This window comes from Xiphophorus couchianus, chromosome 7, assembly GCF_001444195.1.
Source record: "Xiphophorus couchianus chromosome 7, X_couchianus-1.0, whole genome shotgun sequence".
Taxonomy (NCBI): domain Eukaryota; kingdom Metazoa; phylum Chordata; class Actinopteri; order Cyprinodontiformes; family Poeciliidae; genus Xiphophorus; species Xiphophorus couchianus.
The window spans coordinates 26,741,525-26,762,835 of NC_040234.1; the positions used below are offsets into that span (position 1 = coordinate 26,741,525).

The 21,311-nt window shown below is 38.4% G+C and overlaps 1 protein-coding gene across 2 annotated transcripts in view; it reads left to right on the forward strand.

Moving 5' to 3' along the window:
- LOC114148298 (thyroid hormone receptor alpha) overlaps positions 1-21,311 on the forward strand; it is a 71,854-nt gene that overhangs the window by 14,867 nt on the left and 35,676 nt on the right. For both annotated transcript variants that reach the window (XM_028023471.1, XM_028023472.1), the window contains exon 3: positions 19,196-19,409. In XM_028023471.1, the coding sequence (XP_027879272.1) occupies positions 19,363-19,409 (47 nt within the window). In that variant the 5' untranslated portion in view covers positions 19,196-19,362. The remainder of the gene's footprint in view (positions 1-19,195; positions 19,410-21,311) is intronic.

A 21,311-nucleotide genomic window follows, 5' to 3' on the forward strand; every position in this document is an offset into this window, starting at 1 on the left:
AGTTTTGAGCTACATATCCCAACCCTAACCTACAGTTATTGGTCCATATTTTTGCTTGCTCTGTTCGTAAAAGCTGACGTTGTATTGAACGGTAGCCACAGTTGAGATGTCAACAATACAATTATATAAATGTGATCTCCACTGTGTAAACATGACATAGAATTAGAGGAGGAGAAACCAGTGTGATGGATGTGATGAAAGAGGAACTAAACCGTAGCGTTTTACCTCAGAAAGAGATCCAGACACATTTCAAATCCTTTACAGTCTTCCCTCTGGTTGATGTTGCCACAGCAACACGTAGCCCTTCCTCCACCATGTGAGGCTGTTATTTTCAGTGACATACAGAAGGCAGAGGTAGCTGTCAGAGAAAAGGCTTTTGCAGAACATTAGTAAAACACACCACACACCTAACTCTACAGAATTAGACTGTTATGACAATTAGACAGATTTTTAAAAAATAAAAATCGGATACTTTTTTGTTTGTTTCTTGGGGGATTTGACTAGACCAGTTTTTCCCATCCAGAGCCAAAAGTTTTTGCCTATTTGTCTTTGAAAACAGTTTCTGTTGGCGTCAGGTTAATGTGTGCTGGTAGGTTAAGGTCTCTTAAATGTTGACCGTAGAAGGATGCTTGTAGTGTTTATTTTATTTTTTTTATTTAATTTTTTGGGTAATCTAACAAACCAGCAGAAAACAGCTTTTTAGTATTTTCCTAAAATAGTGCATAAATACTAAATGATATCTAATAATCCATGGTGATTCAGTCTTTCATACAACTCTATCAGTATATCAGTCAGGCTAAAATCAAATCTGTTATTTAAACATTAAGAGAATATGATTTTTGCCAATAAATCTAGAATGCCTTTAAAAAAATATATTTTTTAATTGATAAAGCACAAAAATAACCGAAATCCCATTTTTAAGTGTTAATTAAACAAATGGCATATTAAAATTTTTTTTAATTTAATTTAATTTTTTTACATGTTTTGATCTCACCTGTTTCTGCCTCAACACTAATTGTAGTTTTTCTCCTAAAATGTGAATGACATCCCATTTTACTTACGTCAAAAGTAAGTCAGACTGCTACAAAAGGCCTATTTTAGTTTCTTTGTCTTTCCAGACCTTTCCACTGCTGCAACATGTGGAAGCCTGAACACAAAAACGTCTCAATAATTCATTGGTAATAAAGAAATACTTCAAAACCCAACAGATAATTTGCTTTGCACCTCACAGTTATGTGCTTCTCTGTGTTGGTATATCACAGACAATCCTAATGAATTATAATGACGTACATTTAAAACAGGAAATTTACAATCACTGAATAAAAAGATACAAACACCGTTTTTCCCCCCACCGTCAGAAGTTAAATGAGACCAAAATAATTTATTTATTATATTTATTCAGTGTATGTAAATATCTGGTTTCAACTGCATGTGCAGTGTGTAAAAATACGAGAAAACACTATATATCGGGTGCAATATTTGAGCTACTTAATGTCACAAAATATTTTTTACTTAAACAGCTAAAACATCAACTATTCTGTTTTGCAGAAACACTCGGCTGTGGCTCATGTAAATTAAATATTAACTGAGCATGATTTTTTCCTTTTGAAGTGTTGAATCAATATATAAATTATGTAGGTTTTTTTTTTTTGTTGTTTTTTTTTAAAACATAATTGTGATTTTGGCTTTTATCCTAACCAAGAGGCACCTCATTAAAGTAAGCGTAGATTTAGGTTGTACAAAAAAAAAAGTTTCTTGAAGGTTTCAAATGGTTGTGATAACACATTAAATTCTGTGATGCTAAAGCTATCATGAGTCACAATGCAAAATGAACATATTCCACAGTGTTAGTGGGAAATGGCGCTCACATATTCACCATCAGGCTGAACGCAACTCCCTCTCCATAATGATGAAAGTTCTCTCCTTGTAAAAGTCAAATGTGATGGCCCCCCCCCCGCGGCTAGGCTGCCCCTTTAAACGCCAGCTCATAATGATGACGGCTCTCCTCAAGGTCATCATCCACAGCGAGGGCTCCCGAAGGGACGGGGTGAGGGAGAAAACGTTGGAAAATTCCAGTCAACCCTGTTTCCAGTCAAATCCAGCTCCGATTTCTCTGCCCAGGTTTTCTGAATGTTGAAGTTGATCATTTAGGGATTTAATCCAGAACGGTTCTGTGAAGCATTGTTGATTAGTGGCAAAAATCACAATCATTTTGATTGCTTTCTTCCTGATTGCAGTAATTCTCATACGTTAGCCTCCATAGGTTCACAAGTAAAGGTACGGCAGACTGCTTTATTCTACTAGCTATTAGCTCTGCACAATATTGAAAGTATATCGTTATTGCAAGATCAGTGTGTGCAATATCCAAATCGCAAAGGACTGTTTGGAGAGCAGTAATTGTTGATTAATATATTTTATGAGTTGTGAAGCTGTATTTTTCTTACTGATGCAATATTTAGCCAGTAGGACAGTCTCACAGTAGCAAAAGCTCACACCCAAATTTCTAACTACATGTGCACCCTACATGTAGTAGGAAGCACAAATTAGAAGGAAAGGAAAGAAGGAACCAGACACATATCAAACCCGATATTATCATCACAATATTTACCAATGTTATCGCCTAATATCTAGCAACTCTACCAGCTGTGTTTTCATGCCTTTGTCATTTAAGTTTTGAGAAAACTTGAATGACAAAGGCATTCAAGTTTGTCATTATTAAAATTGACAAACTTGAATTAAAATTCAGCAAAGTACCATGGCTGAAATAAAGTAGATATAGAGGGTGTAAACTAGCATGGAGCCCACATCTCAGGCAAATGAAGCAAGTTCTTCCCTCTGAGCTGGAGGCTTGGAAAAGCTTTTGAGGTACATGGCTCTGGTAAGGCACAGACAGCCATTACTGCTCTCACCCCGGCCTAGAGCGCCACCAGGTGGCCACTCAGGGCTGATGGTCCTCCCCTCAGCCCTGGAGGTTTGGACTGAGAAACCTTTCATGGCTCTGGTAAGACGCAAACCCACCAGTGGATTCTGGAGTTCGCTACGTCGGAACTTATTTGGCAAATGTGTTTCCAGCTCCCCTTTAGCGTGTTACATCTGTCTTTCCACAAAACCAAAAACCATCTAAAGCGAGTATAAAGACCTTTTGTTGCTTACATCAACCTTTTCTAATGTGATACATCAAAATGCTCTTAAATTGTTGCTTGTAATACAGCTGTTGTGTCACTGTTTAGTAGCCGTCTGAGCTGTCAGCTAAATACAGTTGTAATTCCTTAATTCGTACCACAGTAGAATGAAAGGTTTTCATGGTCCTGTCTTGTGTCCATGAAGCTAATATTTTTTACATACAGCGTTAGCTTATGTCATACAGGGGGGTTTACTACTTCACTGTTGCAGTTGCAGGAGCTTTATTGACCTTTTCAGGTTGTCCTCTAGCATCAGTGTTGTACAGTAGAGCTAGCATACTAGCATGAGGCATTGTTTGGCATTTTTCTGTCTGACGGCAGAGGGAAAGTACCTCCAAGCAGCGTTGTTGTGTTTGCCTTGTTACCTAATGAGGCTACATGTGTTTTTTTTTCTGTTAGTAGAATTGAAAACTTTCAGACGTAAATTGTCTTGGTCTGGAGAGGCTGTGGGGAGGACAGAGAATGTGTCTGTTATTGCAGTGTTGTTGCCGGCACAAATAAGAGTGGGTCAGTTTCTATCAATTTTGATGCAAAAGAGAATGTTTAAAAAATGTTTTAGATGTGCAAGGATGGATTATTTTGATAACCCAGAGGATGTTCATGTGGAATCAGTTTTTTTTGGTCAGAGAATAAAATATACTGGGTTTTATAATAGCGAATTTTGAAAAGAAATAGCAAAGTGGTGACAAATGTGTTAATAACCGTACCTTATTGGTCATTAAACACTCATTTGATCTCAGATCTCTTGTCATTACATTAAACAAACAAGTTTCCACAAAGTTGTTCTTTGTCCAAGTTTTTAGAACATGGACCCGGCTTTTGGAAAGCAACAGTCTATATGCAGTTTATATTTGCTTTCTTTTTTTTCCTCCGTGTGAATTATAAGGTCAAGAAGAATTTCTAAAACCAAATAAATCTCACATCCTTGGGATGCTGAGAAGAGCTGAGCAGTGGGATATAAGTTGAGCTAGCTCAAGGTTTATTACCCATTTTCAATAATAAAGCATTTTCAGAAAGACTTCCAGAGATAAAATAAAATGCTGGATGGGTGAGAAGGGATCTGAAGGTCATATAAAGTGAGCAGACAAGATGAAGGCTGGACTGGAGGCTTAAGGATGCTCAATAACAGGAATGACAGACTTACTTTATTGTCGTTGCACAAAGACACAACAGTGAAGTTGGCAACAAAATGTTGTTGCTTGGCTACAGAAATACACATAAAAACTATAAATGCTACTATAAATATATACATCTATGCAAATGTTGCTGGTGCAAGTACAAAAAATACTAAAAAATAAATGAATCGGAAAAAAAATAGCAATGAACATAATTAAAATTGGAAAAAAAAAAATTTCTTGCTAAAACTATTGTTAAACAGTCAAAGGTTAACTGTTGTCTGCTGCTGTGCGTGTGGGCGTGTAGGTGGGTGGGGCTGCGGGTGGGCGTGTGTGTGTGTGTGTGTGTGTGTGTGTGTGTGCTCAACAACAATCAGTAAAATCCTGCAACTCTGCATCGTTTTTACATAACAGTACCACAATCTTGTTGTGATACACATTTCTTTAAAACTGCAGAATGTACCATTTATAAAAACGTTTATTTTCATATTTGTTAAAACTGCCACATGTCCTGACAGGATATGAGACAGAAAATCTGTGAAATATTCAGTCACCTCCGGCTCCTAGACATGGAGGAGACCAACTCCAGTCAGTTGAGTCACACGGGCACAAAGCTGTCGGTTTGCATTACAAAGATGTAAGTATAATTTTCCATGTTGCCTAATGTTTTTATTTTTTTTAACAAAACTGCTGCATGGGGGGCGTGCCGTGGTGGCGGAGGGGTTAGCGCGACCCACATTCAGGCAAAACGTGGCCTCGACGCTGCTGTCGTGGGTTCGACTCCCGGACCCGACGACTCTTACCGCATGTCTTCCCCTCTCTCTCCTTCCCCCTTTCCTGTCAGCCTACTTTGAAAAAGGGACACTAGAGCCCACAAAAAGACCCCTTGCTGGGCGATAAAAAAAAAACAAAAAAAAACTGCTGCATGGAAATAGGCCTGCAACTGACAATTATTTTAGTTATCGATTATTCTGACGATTAATCAAATGAAAAAATTGTACTATAGATTCTACAAATGGATTCTATAAGTTTTTTATTTAACCACCACATTAAAATAAATGTATTTATTTAACAAATAAAGAAATAATTCATTTTTAAAAAAAAGAAAATGAACTTTTTGTTGCCCTTAGTGAATCTTAACTGAGTGAAGCCAAATATATGCTACTTGAAGAGTTCTGAGTAGAACCGCAGTTTTTTTGCTGACGAGTTGGCAGCTGTGTTTCTGACGGAGAGCGGTGTGTTTCTGCAGATGGCAGTGGGACCACCGGAAGAAAGCACAGGCAGATTATCTCTCATGTTACACTGTCAACACGCGTTGACGCTTTTAACAAATATATTCAAAATATTTTCTATATAGAAGTTACACACTGCAGCTTTAAGGCAGCTTTATTCACTTTATAGTAATTCAATAGTTATTACATTTGTTGAGCATAAATACCTTCTGGTTTTAGTTGGTCAGGAGTTTTTAGGGTTTCATTCGGCCTCTTTCTTCTCAGAAACTCTTCCGTTAGTGCTTTCTACGTTAGCTTGAGCAAAGAAGCTTAAATTTGACTGGCAGTCAACCAGAAAAATCATCATTGCAAGTCATATTTCACTAGGCTATTTTAACGTATTTTTTATAATAAAGATTAAATAACGATTGGGTGTGTTTCGGTCCAGTTAATAAAAAAAAGGCATAGATCATCAGTGGAGCAGGTGGTTAAAGTAGCTGGTCAGTCAGCGCTGTGTTCAGCCGACCGTTTAATAATTGTCACAAAACAGCATCAAGCCTGAAAACATAAAACTGTAACAGACTGGATGTGAAATTGTTTTCATTCACTCCATAACTGCACACTGTTTGGGCTGATAAATATGAAGCCTTGAAAATTAGTCCAACCTGGTTTTAAAAAAATTATTTAATCGATTCTATCTCTGTGGTTAAACCACTTCCACCTTATGAAATCCATAAATTGGACATAAAAAGCTTGAAACAAACAACTATGGTTCATCTAAATAAAAGAGCGACACAACGAGGGATTGTTTTAGTTCCCCACCAAGCCTGCATTCGGGCCTCGTTAGATCAGCGGTGTCACATTCTGATTGTTCCTACGTGTTAGCATCAGCAGGGCCAGTTCTGCAGCTACAGATGGAGCCGTGGCCTCCGCTCATTGAATAAAACCCAACAGGGCACGGCGACGGGGGGGAACGCGGTCGCTCCAACACGTCCATGTAAACGGAGGGAAGAGGCGAAACGAAGGTCAGCCATCACAGACTTAGATTCCTGGCAGCCGTCACAGCAGCTGATCATTAAAGAGGGAGAGTAGAGGGAGGATGGAGAGGGAACAGGAGGAGGACGTGGAGAAGCTGGTCGGAGTCGGATACAGCTGCACCGCTCCGATTTCAGAGGTTAGTGGTGGAGTTTATTTAGCTTTTGTACACCGATTAGCTTTTAGTTATTTTCTTGCAAGTCTAGAACCATGAAAAAGTTATTGATTTTATCCAAACAAGGTTTTTCTATTATATTTTTTATACTATATGTGTTTGCTTCTGTTTTCAAAAATGCTGTGCTGCAGCAGGGATGGGAATGGGTGCTTGAGCTTAAATTAAAAAAAAGTGTTTATATATATATAAAGGGTTTGGTTTGTTTGACTCAGTGCGCTTCTGATACCGATATCTGAGGTATAGCATCAACTGATACCGAGTCAATACAGAAACAGCTGCAATGACTTAAAACGTTTCTTTTTTTAAACACAGACATCAATGTACTGAATTACAAATGTATGTGATAACTCTACACTAGTGCAGCACATTTAAATACACCGATAGCTTCACAAGCTTGGTCAAACATGTAAAAACAACTTTCATTTGTTCAGTCAGTGGAATTAGGAGTAGAACAGCCAATGTAAAATAATCAATGAACGAACTGAAACTGATCAAAACAATAGGTTGACCACATACGTAGGTTAAACATGTAAAAATAAACCGCGACAAACCTTCTTTCAAATGGTTCAGGAAGTGTAATTAGGAATTCTAAATATAATTTAAAATAAATAACAAAACATAACATATCGCAGAGCACAAACCATAGAATTAGACCGAATAGATCTGCCTTTATGGATTGGGCACATTATCACCGATATGCGATCTAGATTGTATTTCCGATATCGGGACAGATACAGATATTAATATCGGATCAGTGCGTCTCTACCTAAAACATGGAAATCTTTTCAACTTTCACTTCCTCTTTTGCAAAACCATTGCATACACACAGAATATCTTCACAAAAAAAATTGATATTTTTAGTTCCCTTTTTATATATTTGTATAGTCTACATTGACTCGAAAGTGAAAGTTAAATCCTTGTTAGTGTGTGGTTCCAATTCCAGAAGTTCATGAAGAACTGATCTGATGGAGCTGCGGCTTCACGTGGAACCTGAATACTTTATAATCCTTGTGCGTTGCTTGGAAAAGGGGCATTTATTTTTAAGTAACTCTGCAATTGTTCTCTCTTCGTTTCATCCTTCATCAGCTGAAGAGAGGTGAAACATTTTCAGACCTCACACTTTCCCAGCAACATACACATACCCTAACTCTGACTCTGTCACATCCAGAACTCTGATATTAGAGGTGCCCACGCATCCACACGCTTCCATCGCTGGTTAATTACAGGCGCTGGCGAAGAAGCGGCAGCCATACATAGTCAATGAGAGCAGGCGAACAATGAACACACAGAGAGGATGATTGCTGTAAATAAAAGGCTGGAAGTGGAGCGAGGGAGGAGAGGAGGAGGAGACCATGCTTGTTGGCACATGGAGGGATGGGAAGAACCAGGGCAGAGAAGAAAAGGGAAAACTTTGTTTCCACAATGGAAGAGCGTTCACTTGGAATAAAGCATCTGATTTTTTAAAATATATACAGTATATATATCTGTCTTTACCAACAGTTGTCTAGAAATTAAAACATCTAATACAGTTTAATTGGAAAAAAAGTGAGTAAAACTTAGGAAACTAATTTAGAAGGTTAAAGAAGTTGAAAATATTTACTATTACAGTCATGTCCAAATTACCCAGGTGGTATAGATGACTGCTGTATATACTGTTATACAAAAGTATTTAACTTTCTCATGTTTCAACCACAAACTTAAGAGGCAGTATTATGTAAAATTGACTTTTTGAGATTTACATTATATTATAAATGTATTCCCTCATTAAAGACATACCTGCAGAGTGGCTTTGATTCTTTAATACATGTTGGAGAAATCCTTTAATCTCCATGGCAACCATTCAGCTGTGCAAAACGGCTGCTCTCACCGAGCCTTTTCCACCCGGCTTCTCCTCAGAGGCTCACAGAGCAGCCCCCCCGCCCCCCAGCTCCTTCAGACTAGCCAGCAGCAATTAGCAAACACCTGGTGGAACTGGGCATCCACCAAGCTCATCTTACGAACTACTTTTCAGTCCAACACTAGTAATAACAAAAACGCTTAATGGAGGAATGTTAATGTGACGACTTCCTGAAGGCAGAGTGTCGGAAAGAGCTGGAGCCATTTGCTAGACCTAGGTTTAGATAAAACAAACAGAATGGCCTATTCAAAGTCAAGATCTAAATTAAATCCAGAATATGTGGGAAACCTACCGATATATATTCATATGTATGTACTCTTTTAGCTTCTTTTTTTTAAATTTTGCAAAGGAGAACAAGCAAAAACATTTTCTGAATGTAAGTTGTAATATCTGCAAAACTGCATCACAGAAGACAACTACATGTCTCTGGCAACCTTTTTGTTTATATTTGTAAAGAAATATAGCAGAGCATGTATCATATTTGTCCATACACATAGAATAAAATCAAGTTTTGTGTTGCAACATAAGAAACTGTAAAACCTTTGCAAAGCACCGTGAATCCCTGGGCCAACCTGCTGATTGTTTTGGTCCTCTTTAATTGGCACGGTCCCTCTCTGTGACCCTGTTTAAATATGTTGGTTTAACAAACTGAGGACAAAGTTCAGCTCGATTCTCTTCAGAGTTCAGTCCAGTTCACTCCATTATTTTAGCTCTGGTTCACAACAGAGGCCATCTCAGGGCACTGGACAGAGAAGACCAAAGTTCAATTTAGATCCCATTAGACACAATCCAGCTAATCCAGTTCAATCCCAGGTCATATAACTGTAGTTATTTCATTCAGCTAAATGCTAAAAGTCATCTAAATGGAGAAACAAATGGATAAAATTGAATCTTTACTTTCAATCCTTAGTTTCACACAAGCAGCATCAAAGAGGAAGAGTGTCTGTATAATTTTAAAGTTATGTCTCTAAACTGCATAGTTCTGTATACATGTCTTAAAAGGGCGGTATTATGTAAAAAAAAAAAAATCTATATTTTTTTTAGCTATACAACATGTTAAAATGGTATTCCCTCATCAAAAACATACCTGGAGTGTTGCTTACATTCTGTCATGTATGTTTGAGAAATCCTTTAATCTCCAATGGCAACCAGTCAGCAATGCAAAACACCTGGTTCGACCAAGCCCCGCCTTCTTGGACGAAGCTCCTCCTCTGAGCTGCAGTTTCCTAACTTCAGAGCTAGTACCTCACAGAGCAGCTCTCCTCCATGACTCGTCCACTCAGCTCCTTCAGACTAGCCAGTGGCAATTAACAAACATCTAGTGAAAGTGAAAGAACAAGAGGTTTTAAAGAAACAGACAGCCAACATCAGCGCATTAAATTACAAAGTTAATTTTATTTTAAGTCATGTTTCATATATACAGCTTAAAAAAGCTTTAGTTTTTAAATCACAAACATTTTATAACAACCTTTAGTTTAGTCACATGGTTATGTGATTGTACTATAAAATGACTCTATGTGGCTGGAAAATATAATGTCCTTGTAATAGTTCTTTTACCAAATGGTATTAAACCTAAACGTCTTGCCTTTGAACAAACTAAAGATATGAAAATACCATTTATGCCACATTATTCTGCTGTAGAAAAACTTTCCTCTAACAATAATATGGTTTTGTATTGTATTTTATCTCATTTCCACTTTTAAGGCAATGTCTTTGATTACTGATGGCCATCACTATCCGGTGTTCGGTCTGGCGCTACAGCAGAGCTCCTTTCAGGATGTTTTGGAACAGAACGTGGGCATTTATTCCCTCACAGTCCAATATGTCATAAAACAAAGCAAAGGGCCATTATTACATACCACAATTTACTGAATATTTCATTGCCACGAATGCCCACATCGGAGTTTGCCTCATTGTAATACTGCACAGACTCTTGCTTTGGCTTCGTTCGCCCCCCCGTGCGCACAGTGCTAAAAATACAGACATTTTTGCTGGACTTTCCCTGATAAGTGATCAGCGTTGGATCTGTATTTCGGCACATTCTTGAGGATACTCATAACTATTGTGTTAAAAAGGAACTAATAAAGGCAGACATTGTCCATTCACTGAAAAAAACAAAGCAAACTGTTTCCTTGGTATCTGGAGGGATTAGGTGACGTTCGTCCGTTTCAGAGAGTTAAATAATGACCTGGACTGGCTGCCAAAGGTCCTGATGTTTTATTCCCCTGTTGTTGTCAAAGGTGTTCACACAGACAAAGTATGTATTTTCTTATTTAGTGGATCTGTACTAGGATAGCACAATATTAGAATAGAATATATTGTAAACAGTATAATGTAGAACTTATGATGTATCCCTATTTTCCTGCCTTTTTCCTCCTTATAAATTGATTTTAGTGATTAATTAAATTAACTGTTTATGACTGTTTAATTTCTTGGAAAGCATAATAAATTGTGTGGGTTAATACACCCAACTACTGAACATTTTGACTTCATCACTTGTAGCTTTGGCATCGGAGATAAAATCAGAGATTTTATTTTCAAGACACATTCCCAGAACTTTCTAGTGTGTCTGTGACATTTAGCACCTAGCTGGTGCCGTTTCATCTGTCAGATCGTATGGACTATGTGCTCAATGATTCTACAAAATTTAAAAAGGTAACATCAGTAGGTGAGTCTCTTGTAGATGGAGGAAGCATCAGGACTGATGAGAAGATGGATGGAGCTAAATATAGGACAATCCTGTTAGAGGCTGAAAAAACCCTGAGACTGGGGCAGCCATTCACCTTAGTGACATTAACCATAGCTAAGGAGCTTCCAGCTCATAACCTCACATAAATTCACATAATAGTTTTTGTAGAATAAAGACAGCAGGCAGAACCGTCTGCCGTGGCACTAATTCAGAAAATTCAGCATGATGACACTTATTTTTTTCTCAAGTAGGTTTATTTTGAAACCTTGATGTTGCGAGCACTCCAGTTAATGAGTTTCATCTCAATGAAACCTATCAAGTACTTTCAGCCACCTTGGCTACCTTGAAGCACCTAGCGCTCATCTCCAAACAGTCATTAAGTCCCACCATCTAAAAAGGGTTTGGCTCAGGAATTGGTAATCGCTTTACCCTGTCCTGGCCTTCTAAGTCTTGACATCTACGCCCCGGGAGTGTCAAGTCTTAAACTGCTGATATCACTTAATGCGGAGCTGCACTCTACATTATTGACGGCCTTGTTATCCTCCGGTGCTACTTGGCCTTTTAGCATTATAAGCCACCTAATGCGGTGGTTTGAACGTCGGAACATTATCGGATCCTTTCTGGAACTGCAAAAGCGACTTCTTTCACAACTTTTATATCTTGGCTCGGTCAAAGGGAAGTTTGTTTTCCTCCTTATTTTGATCATATTTTATAAGGCCAGAGAAACTGTTGCTCTTTAAGTTATGTTGGCGTCAAATGAAGCTCAGCAGAATGACGGAAAGATGAAAGATTGGATAGAAAGTTAAAGCGAATAGATGATGAGTTGGACGACAGTAAAAGATGACTGGGAAGGTAAGACGAGTTGGACGAAGGAGAATCACTTATCTTTGATAGATCCACATTTGGCCTAATAGACTTGGATCTCATCCACGGCGTGCTGATACAAGGTGTGTGTGTGTGCATGTGTGTGTGCTCATCTGTTCACCTTGCTTTAGTGCAGATGTACTTTGCTTTCAATAGACTGTGAAACCAAGCTTGGTGTGGAATGTTTTCATATTTGAGACTGAATTCAAAAACAAATCCCAGCTCATAAAACGTGTCTTATGATTATTATTTTTTTCAGTCTTCTTAGATCATGGTGTTGTTTGATGTGAGATTTTCTTTTTCTTTTCATTCTTTGATCATTTTATGTTAGCTTCAAATATTAAAAAAAAAGAAGATTGAGTGAAGCAAACTGGCTTTAGTTATAACAACTAAAGCCAGTTGTTAGTAATAACAATGTTCCTCTAGTTTTATTTTAGAACTTAACAGTTTAGGCTTCAGAGGCAGGTTTACCTGTCTGATTGTAGTTCATTTGGGGATTTGCATATCCTGAAGTACGACACAAAGACAAAACAACTATTATATTGTGTTTCATACTCTGATGCCATCTGCTGTCTCATAAGTGAAAGTGGGCGTTGGCGCCTCAGCTTTACTCTCACTTTTCTGTCCTGCAGCTACAGAACGTTTGTTTCAAGTCATGACAGAAACTAAGCTGATGGAATTTCTGGAAAAATCTATGGGGCCATAAAACGTTGCCGTCTTTTCTTTCGTTTTGAGTGTTTTCTGTCTATAAAATAGTGCATCCACTATTCAAAAACTAGCAGCAAAATACTTATCGTTTAATGGTGATACAAAAGTATTGTGTGTGTATATATATATATATATTTATATATATATATATATACTGTGGTATATATATATATATATACACACGTGTGTGTGTGTAAAACTGGGCGGTTTCTTCACTTTAACATTTACTTCCTGCTTCTTACATATTTGTAGAGAGGTATTTGGCACGCCAGGGGAAAACCAGGAACAAGTTGCCAGAACAAAAAATTAAAACCTTGAATTTCTGCCAACGTGCTAATTTTCATGTTTATTCCAAAAGTTAAAGACATGAAAAAAAATCCTCATTCTTTAAATGGCATTTTTGGAGTTTTTACATTGTAATTTATTTATTTGTTTATTTATTTTTTGACAAATGGCCATCTCTTCTTCATTTAGTTGTTTTATTTCTGTGTGTTTTGCATTAAAACATTAGTAACTGACTTTGCACATTGGGTCGCAATCCCAATGCTTCAGAGAAACTTTTTTTTTTCTTTCAGCAGTACAAACACTTTTATGAGAAAGAAAAGATAGAAAACAAGTCACGTTTACCCCCCTGTTCACCACTGTGAAGATAGTCTGTTAAAGGCTTATAAATACTTTCTCCTGGCAAATATCTCTTTTTCCCTGTCTACCACATGAACTAGATTCACCTTTCAGGCTTTATCAATGTTATTACTAAAATCTAATTCACATAAATTCAATTCAGTTTTATTTTATTAGCAACAAATCCCAATAGAATCCAGGTCACCTCAGGGCGGTTTAACAAAGTCCTCTTACAAAACAAGAAAGAAAGATCAGAACATTTCTAAAAGTCATTATTTGACATTTATTAGCATCCAATGATCCACATCCATCATGCCATGTGATGTTTTCACTGTGATAAACTGTGATCATTAGTAATGCCTAATTCCTACTTCATTCGCCCTGCTGCAGGCTGTGAGAGCAGCCTCTGTCTGCTGCACCTCAGACTGCAGGTCATCTGAGGACAAGTTCATACACAACACCAGTGTTGTTGTGAAACTGGATTCTTCTTTCCATCGCTTCATTTTTAAAAAAAAAACTAAATGCTTCCAAAGGTAGTTCTTAATTATGAAAAAAAACAAACACTTCAATACACTTTGATATCGATTTACTTTTGTTCCAATTAAATCTCAGTACCTTGGATTATTTCTTTTTCTAAATCTAAAATTTGCAAACATTTCAGATTTCCATTTGCAAAACAGCTGGCTTGATGGAGAACAAATTCTAATTTTCAACAACAAAATATAGAACAGCAAAAAATAGAAAAATGTCATAAAGCAAACAACACAAAATACAACGCTATTCAGAATGACTAAAGATACCATATACATGTGAAAAGGCCTGTCATGATACTGTTTATCATACCAATTAATCGTTTTCTGGACAATAAATTGTCCAGCAAATTATTGCGATAATTGATAGTATTGGTGTTTTGAGGCCATTCTAAACTGATCTAATGATAACAGCATAATGATAAAAGTTCGCCCTCTCAAACACCATTAAACTTTCATTTTATAAAGAACTCTTCACATTGGAACTAGGACATATTTTAAATACCCAAAATAAAACATTTACAACCAAAACCATAAATATAATGGACTGTGATGTCTCTGTAAACAAAATATTAATCGTCAGACTGGAAATTATCAAGCTCATTTTAATTGTGATTATTTAATAGTTGAGTATTATGACAGTCTTACACATATCAGACATTTATTTATGAATTGCTTCAAAATCACAAGTTTTCATAAATCTTAGTCTTAGCTAAGAGCTCTGTAACTCAGACTTTAGATGGGTTTCTTTCCACAAGCTTCTGCCTGAATACCTGAACATTCTCCTGACAGACTTGGTCTAACCCTTGATAGTCTCTCTGTTTCAGATCAAAACATTATTTTTCTAATAGCTCTGAAAAGTCACAAATTAAAAGTCTACTCTGTTCTGTTTTGAATGGGCCCCATGAAGAGACTAAATGAGTTCTGTTTGTGTTTGGGGAACGGAGGGGCTGGGATAGAGAATTACCCAGCATGCCATTCACTAAAGAACTGCCATTGTTTTGAAGGCAGAGTAGTTTAAAAGGCCTCATGCGTTTGTGAAATCTTCATTAGTAGGTTGTAAAACCGCAAATAGACAGTACTATTTTGATCTGTGGCAAACGTTCATGGTGTTAGCAGGATAATCCACTGTGAGCGCTGCATTGCTGACAAGTTACACAATTACCAGTAAGGTATCAACAAGAAGGCGCTGTCCTTATTTAACTGTTCTGGTTTAACAAGTAGGAGCAGCGGTGTAGCTCTCCAAAGACTGTTTAAGCTTCTGGTTTTATTTGGAGGAAACAAACCTGATGTCTGGTGATAGGCGCTAATTGCGTGTTTGTTGTTGCTGTTGATGTATTTTCAGATTCAAACTGCTAAGGCTGTGTTCACTCTGCAGCCTGACGTGACCCAATTCAGATTTTTTTTTTCTTTTTTTGCATTAATTCGACCTGTATCTGATCTTTTCATGGCAGTCTGAACAATACAGGTTTGAGTTTTTTCGAATGTGACGCAGGCCACTTGCATATCCGATGGCCGATGGCCAGCTCTCATTCTTAAAAACGTTAAAAATCTGACACGAAGTCTTTATTTACTCTCTCAAAACTCAACTCATGGATGAGCTTTGAGAGTCTAGAGAACACTTCTAGCAGTGACCTACACAGGTTGAGTCTTTTACAGAGCTCAGCTGACGTTTGGAGCATTCAAAAATGGAAAACATTAAAACTCCCAAAGCAATTAAGCCTGAATTTGCCTCGGTGTGCTTGTAAGCAGCTTATAGCGAATTAGATTTGGCTGCAGTTGCTTTCCTCTTAATAGACGCAGGACTGGAGCAGTAAATAAGGAACACAGGTTGTATTGTAAAAGCAGATCTACCTCCATGGAGTCTTAATATGGTTCAAACTACATGAATCTTGTTTAAAAAAATGGGTTTTCAAAGAAATAAAACTGGGCTTAATTTGCATTCTTACACTGAGCCAGAAATTCTGCAAACCAGGTAGGAACATTTGGTTTCATCTTCTAAACATTTTAATCAAATTACTTTTCAAACACACTGTGTCCTCTTTTTTTTGTTGTTGCTAGATTAAGGACATTTTTCATCAGTTTTGAACTATATGGTGCACTCAGAGCAGCACAGTTTTTTTTGCTTTAATTGAATTCAAAAAATCCGTTTAGAAAATTCGCTTTATTCGAGGAAATGAACTTAATTCTGATGCAGACCAAAACAATGAACGTTGGTCTGCATAAAGGCCCTGGTTTGGGGTCAGTTGAAGTGAATTCTGGTATATGTAAACGCCAAGCGGACCAGAGACCGCTCCAAAAACAAGAAGTGGACTGTAGCGCAGGGAATTCTGGGTAAATACAACCAAAACAAACACATAATTTTGTTGCTAACAGAAGTGTCTGGTGGGTTGTTGTGTTTTTTTTTTACCAACAACAAAAGAGAAATCCTAGAACGTGCTGGTCTACCTCTGCATAACCTGCACAAAATGTAATAATATTATAATGCAGCAGAAAGTATTACAAAATGTGTTCAAGGATTTTATTAAATTTTGCATAATAAGGTTTTCGTGCATGTTGAAGACTGATTTTATTACATTTTTACATATTGTGACGTTATAGAGTCTGAGATCAAGTTTTTCATCTAAAGTCAAGTCTTTGATCTCAAATCCAAGTCAAGTCTCAAGTCTTTGATTCCAAGTCTCCAAGATTCCAAGTCTTCAAGTCTCGAGTCCCCAACTCTGCAAACCAGACATGCCCAGTTCAAAGTACCGTAACCTAAATTCCCTTCTGTCTCTTTCGACAGCTCACTTCGAACATTAGTAGGCTGTCTTCACCACGTTTAGATGTCTAATTGAATTCGGTTGCTGCCATTGGATTGGTAGATTCAATATTTCTGCCCCATGCATCTTCTTGACCAGGGGTGGGCAACTCCAGGCCTCGAGGGCCGGACTCCTGCAACTTTTAGATGCATCTCCACTTCAACACACCTGAGTCAAATAATGAGGTCATTAGCAGGACTCTGGAGAACCTGACTGCACTTGGGAGGTGATTCAGCTGCTGGATTCAAGTGTGTTGGACCAGGGAGACTTGCAAGAGTTGCAGGACACCGGCCCTCGAGGACCAGGATTGCCCACCCCTGTTCTTGACCTTTCTGAATGACCAAACTGAAATAACAGTGGCTTAAGCCGAGTTTGGGTGTCCAGCCATGAATCGGCGGTCTGTGGGCGTTCAGGGGGAAAGGGTCCCCGTCAGTTCAGCACTCCACCCACTGAATATGTTCTTGAATATCAAGAAGTGTTCGAAATATCCTCATGGAAAATCTCGCACTGTGACGGCCGCTGTGATCTACACTTTTTCATCATCCTTCCTCTAAGCTATGAGCTCTTCCTCAGCTATATCCCTGTCCTACCGCTCCTCTTCCTCCATATACAACTCTAGTTTAATAATAAGAGCATTAGCAGAGGATATTGCTGACATTTCTGTTGGAAATTTGGATGTGACTGGCTAGTACAAAAAACAAGACTGGCTGGTACATTTCAGGGTTGTTTATGATTATTGAAATTGTTCCATGTGTGCCAGCTAATAAATACCCAGCTTTTATCACAGCATGTTTGCTGAAGTCTTTTAGCACTTAACGGGGGTGCAAATGATCTCTTTGTAGCTCCACTGCTGTTTCGCGCTCATTAATTATTTATAACGGGATTGGAGGCATCAGTGGGTGAGCTATCACAGTAAAGCATGGCTTTAAATGTTCCTTATGAGAACAGGGTTGAAGGCTAATGGATAAACCAGAGCAGCGTAGCTGTTCAACATTCAGTCTCAACCCGTGCTTGAAAGTAGCAGCCTGTGGACAGAAAGCGCAGCATCTTTTTTTAAACTGCTGCTTTACAGTTCTGGGCTTGATCTCTCAAAGACTGTCAGAACATCAAGTTAAAAGTTGAAAAAACAGCAAATGGTGCTACACTGGAGAGGAGAATGTAGCAGAGCCGTAGAAGAAGCAGTGCTCATGAATAAATCTTATTTTGCAATCATATTTAATAAGTGACTGCATAAACTGACCTAATTCATCAGAGGTCCAGCCAACAGGTGCCATCTTTCTAGATGAGTTACTAGAATTGACTTGAGTGCATTCAATGTTTCTCAAGACACCCGGTTCTGAAAGGTCCATTCACTGGTTCACCAGTATCCCTGGCTACCATTACCATTAGATAAAAAAAACAAAAAAACAATTTAAGGCCCTGAACATCCCCTGGAGTTCAGTTAAATCCATCACTAAGAAAAATCTAGCCAGATCAGGCCGTCCTCACAAACGTTTGAATGACGAAAAAAAAGGGGACACCAAGTTACCATGACTACGCTGACGGAGTCAGAAGCTGAGAAGGAGAAACTGCAGATGTTGTCATGGTTGTTTACCAGGCGAAGCTTTGTGGGAAGTATTTTGCAAGAAAGGTCAACAAAGTCTTTTTAAAATGGCAAACGTCAGCGCAGACAGAACTTAGGTTGATCCTGTGTTGACTTTTTCTTTGATTTGCTGGTATGGAAAACAAGACAATCTTGAATCTCGAAATGTAAAATTGTTTTTCTGCATATTTTGATGGTTATGGTTATGAAACTGATAGGCAGCCAGAATCAGGTGGTTACTTATTAGGGTAATCATCTCAAGGAACAAGAAGAAGGGAAGTAATGTTTTTAGAAAACTTTTTTTCAATAAAATGAAAATAAAAAACTTTTTTTACATGACTATCGATCCTCATATTTCATAAAAAACATAAATAAATGTAGCCTTTTAAGTATCCTGGTAAGAAGTGAGCAGAATGGGTAGAAGTGGCACCAGGCACCACATGAGGACAAATTGTCCAGGGACAAAAAGAGCGGGAGTCCTTCTGGGAAGCAACTCATATATGAATAATTATGCCTTAAGGAGCTAATTGTTACTGTAATAAACTGAACGCCTTACACCACTGAACTCGCTCTTCCCTGAACTTAAAACACGACACTCACTACAGTGTGCAGTTTGGATCCCAGCTGGTCCACAGCTACAAAACAGGTCAGCTCGACCCAATTCGGGAGCCCTTAGATAACATTCAACGAGTTCAACTTTTAGGGGCGTAGAGTTTGCTCTTGCTGGATACCAGCATATGAATTACTAACGAATTGATTTGTCTCCATCCCTTTCCATCATGCAGCTCTCCGTCCGACTCGCCGTGCTCCCGTCCCGCGGTTCCCGTTCACGGATTCCTCTGGTTGGATGTTGAGAAGGCTGCCGGCGAATGCTGAGCAGGTCGACCTGTCTGAGGTACGCCTCCCGGCTCTGCGATTAGTCGCTGGATGCTACTGGAGTTGAACTGCAACGATGTTCGACAAGCAGGAGAGCAATTCATCTGAGAGCGATGAGAAAGGGTAAGGCGGGTTGTTTGAGCGATTGGAGTGCAATGAACTGCTGAGTAGAAGTAAAGTGTATCTGACAAAATCTCAATGAATATCTTTAGGTAATTCAGAAATAAATTTGGTCCTTCACTCTCTTTGCAGTTAAAAATAGACTTTTTAACTGCAAACTAGTGCATGAGGTTGTTCATACTTGCTGCCATTTAAATATTTAACATTTTCAATTCTTATTAACTGGAAACACCACAATTAAAATTTTTTTTTATTTATTTATTTTACATTAGAAGATTATAGACAAAGTTTAACATATTTGTAATGGAAATGCAGCTACTATGGGCTAGTATTTCTATCTAGGTCGCCACAGCTGAATAATTTTGTCTGAGCTTTGAACTTCACCTTTTCCTCCGGGGTAAATGTTGCTATTAAGCATATCGATAAATACTTTTTCAAGTTTATTTCAAGAAAGTAGGGCATCTACAAACAGTTCCACTGTGGTTGGTTGGTTGGTTTGGAACAAGGGAAACCGGTTTCTTATGTTTGTTGTCTTTGATGGTCACTGCTTCCAGATAGTTAGCAGAATGGGCTTTTTTATCCAACATCTTCCTTCATGGAAGACAAACTGTCTCCTCATGTGAGACAAAGATCTGTTCCCACAGGCTCTGAAGACGAAGACTTCAGAGCTGTTTGGATGTTGCTGAGTCTCTTTCTTCAGGCAGAGTCCTGGAACAGTGTAGTTCCCCTGACTGTATATCATGTTCACACTGGCATATGTACTACTTTTGTTTGTTTGTTTGGTTTTGGCTTTTGCAAAATGACGATTGAATTATGACTTTATATTAGGCCTGCGACATTTATATTAGTATTGATTATTTTGATGATCCATCAGATACAGAAAATTGGTTCATTATCTGTCTGTCTGTCTGTCTGTCTGTCTGTCTGTTTAAAACTGTAAAATAACTGAACTAGATTTAATGTTATAGCTTTTACATCCAGATTTGATGCAAAGAAAAAAACTGTGATGTTCCACAATTGCAAAAATCCATCCGTCCATTTTCTAACACTTGTCCCCTAGTGGGGTTGTGAGGTTCTGCTGTCTATCTCCAGCTAACGTTCCAGGCGAGAGGCAGGGTACATGCTGTACAGGTCGCCAGTCTGTCACAGGGCAATTGCAAAAATATTCTCTATTAATTATTTCATTCTCAATTATTTTAATAGCTATGCATGGCGAGGTCTGTGGGGTTTTTGTTGTTGTTGTTGTTTTTTCCAATAGGTTCCTGGCTTTCTGCTTCTGTTTTTTTTCCCCTTGCTTTTACAAAACAAAAGCCCTGCATGTCGGCTTTCAAATATGTACATGCAGAAGTTTGTGCCGATGTGCCTTGTGTGCACGGCTGTGCGTGTGTGTGCGAGTGTGGATTAGCGGAGCGGGGAGAGAGCTGGATTAGGACCACGGGAGGCAGATGGAGCCACAGAAAGCAAACGACAACTCAGGATCTGACATCAACAGGGGATTTCACTGTCACTGTGCGTTTGTGCGCATGTGTGTTTTCCACATAGTGTCACTTATCATGCACGTGTCCTGGTGAAATCTGCCTCATGCTCCGACCCCTCCCTTTCTGCGAATCCCTCCCTTTTTTTTCAGAGTACACTGCTTTCTTGGTACACACACACACACACACATGCACACACATACCCATGTGCAACTCAACATAGCCTGCAGTAAGGGTGCTGAAATAGAATTTGTTGTGTGCCTGAGTGCGTTTGTGTCACATTAACTGCAGTACAAGGCGTCTGAATATTTCAGGAGTTAGTTGGCTTTCAGCGACGCTCCATAGTTCAGATCCAACCGGGAGGATTCAGATATGTGTTCATCTGTTTGTTTATTCGTCTATTTCATCCAATTACAGCTTAAAATGAACA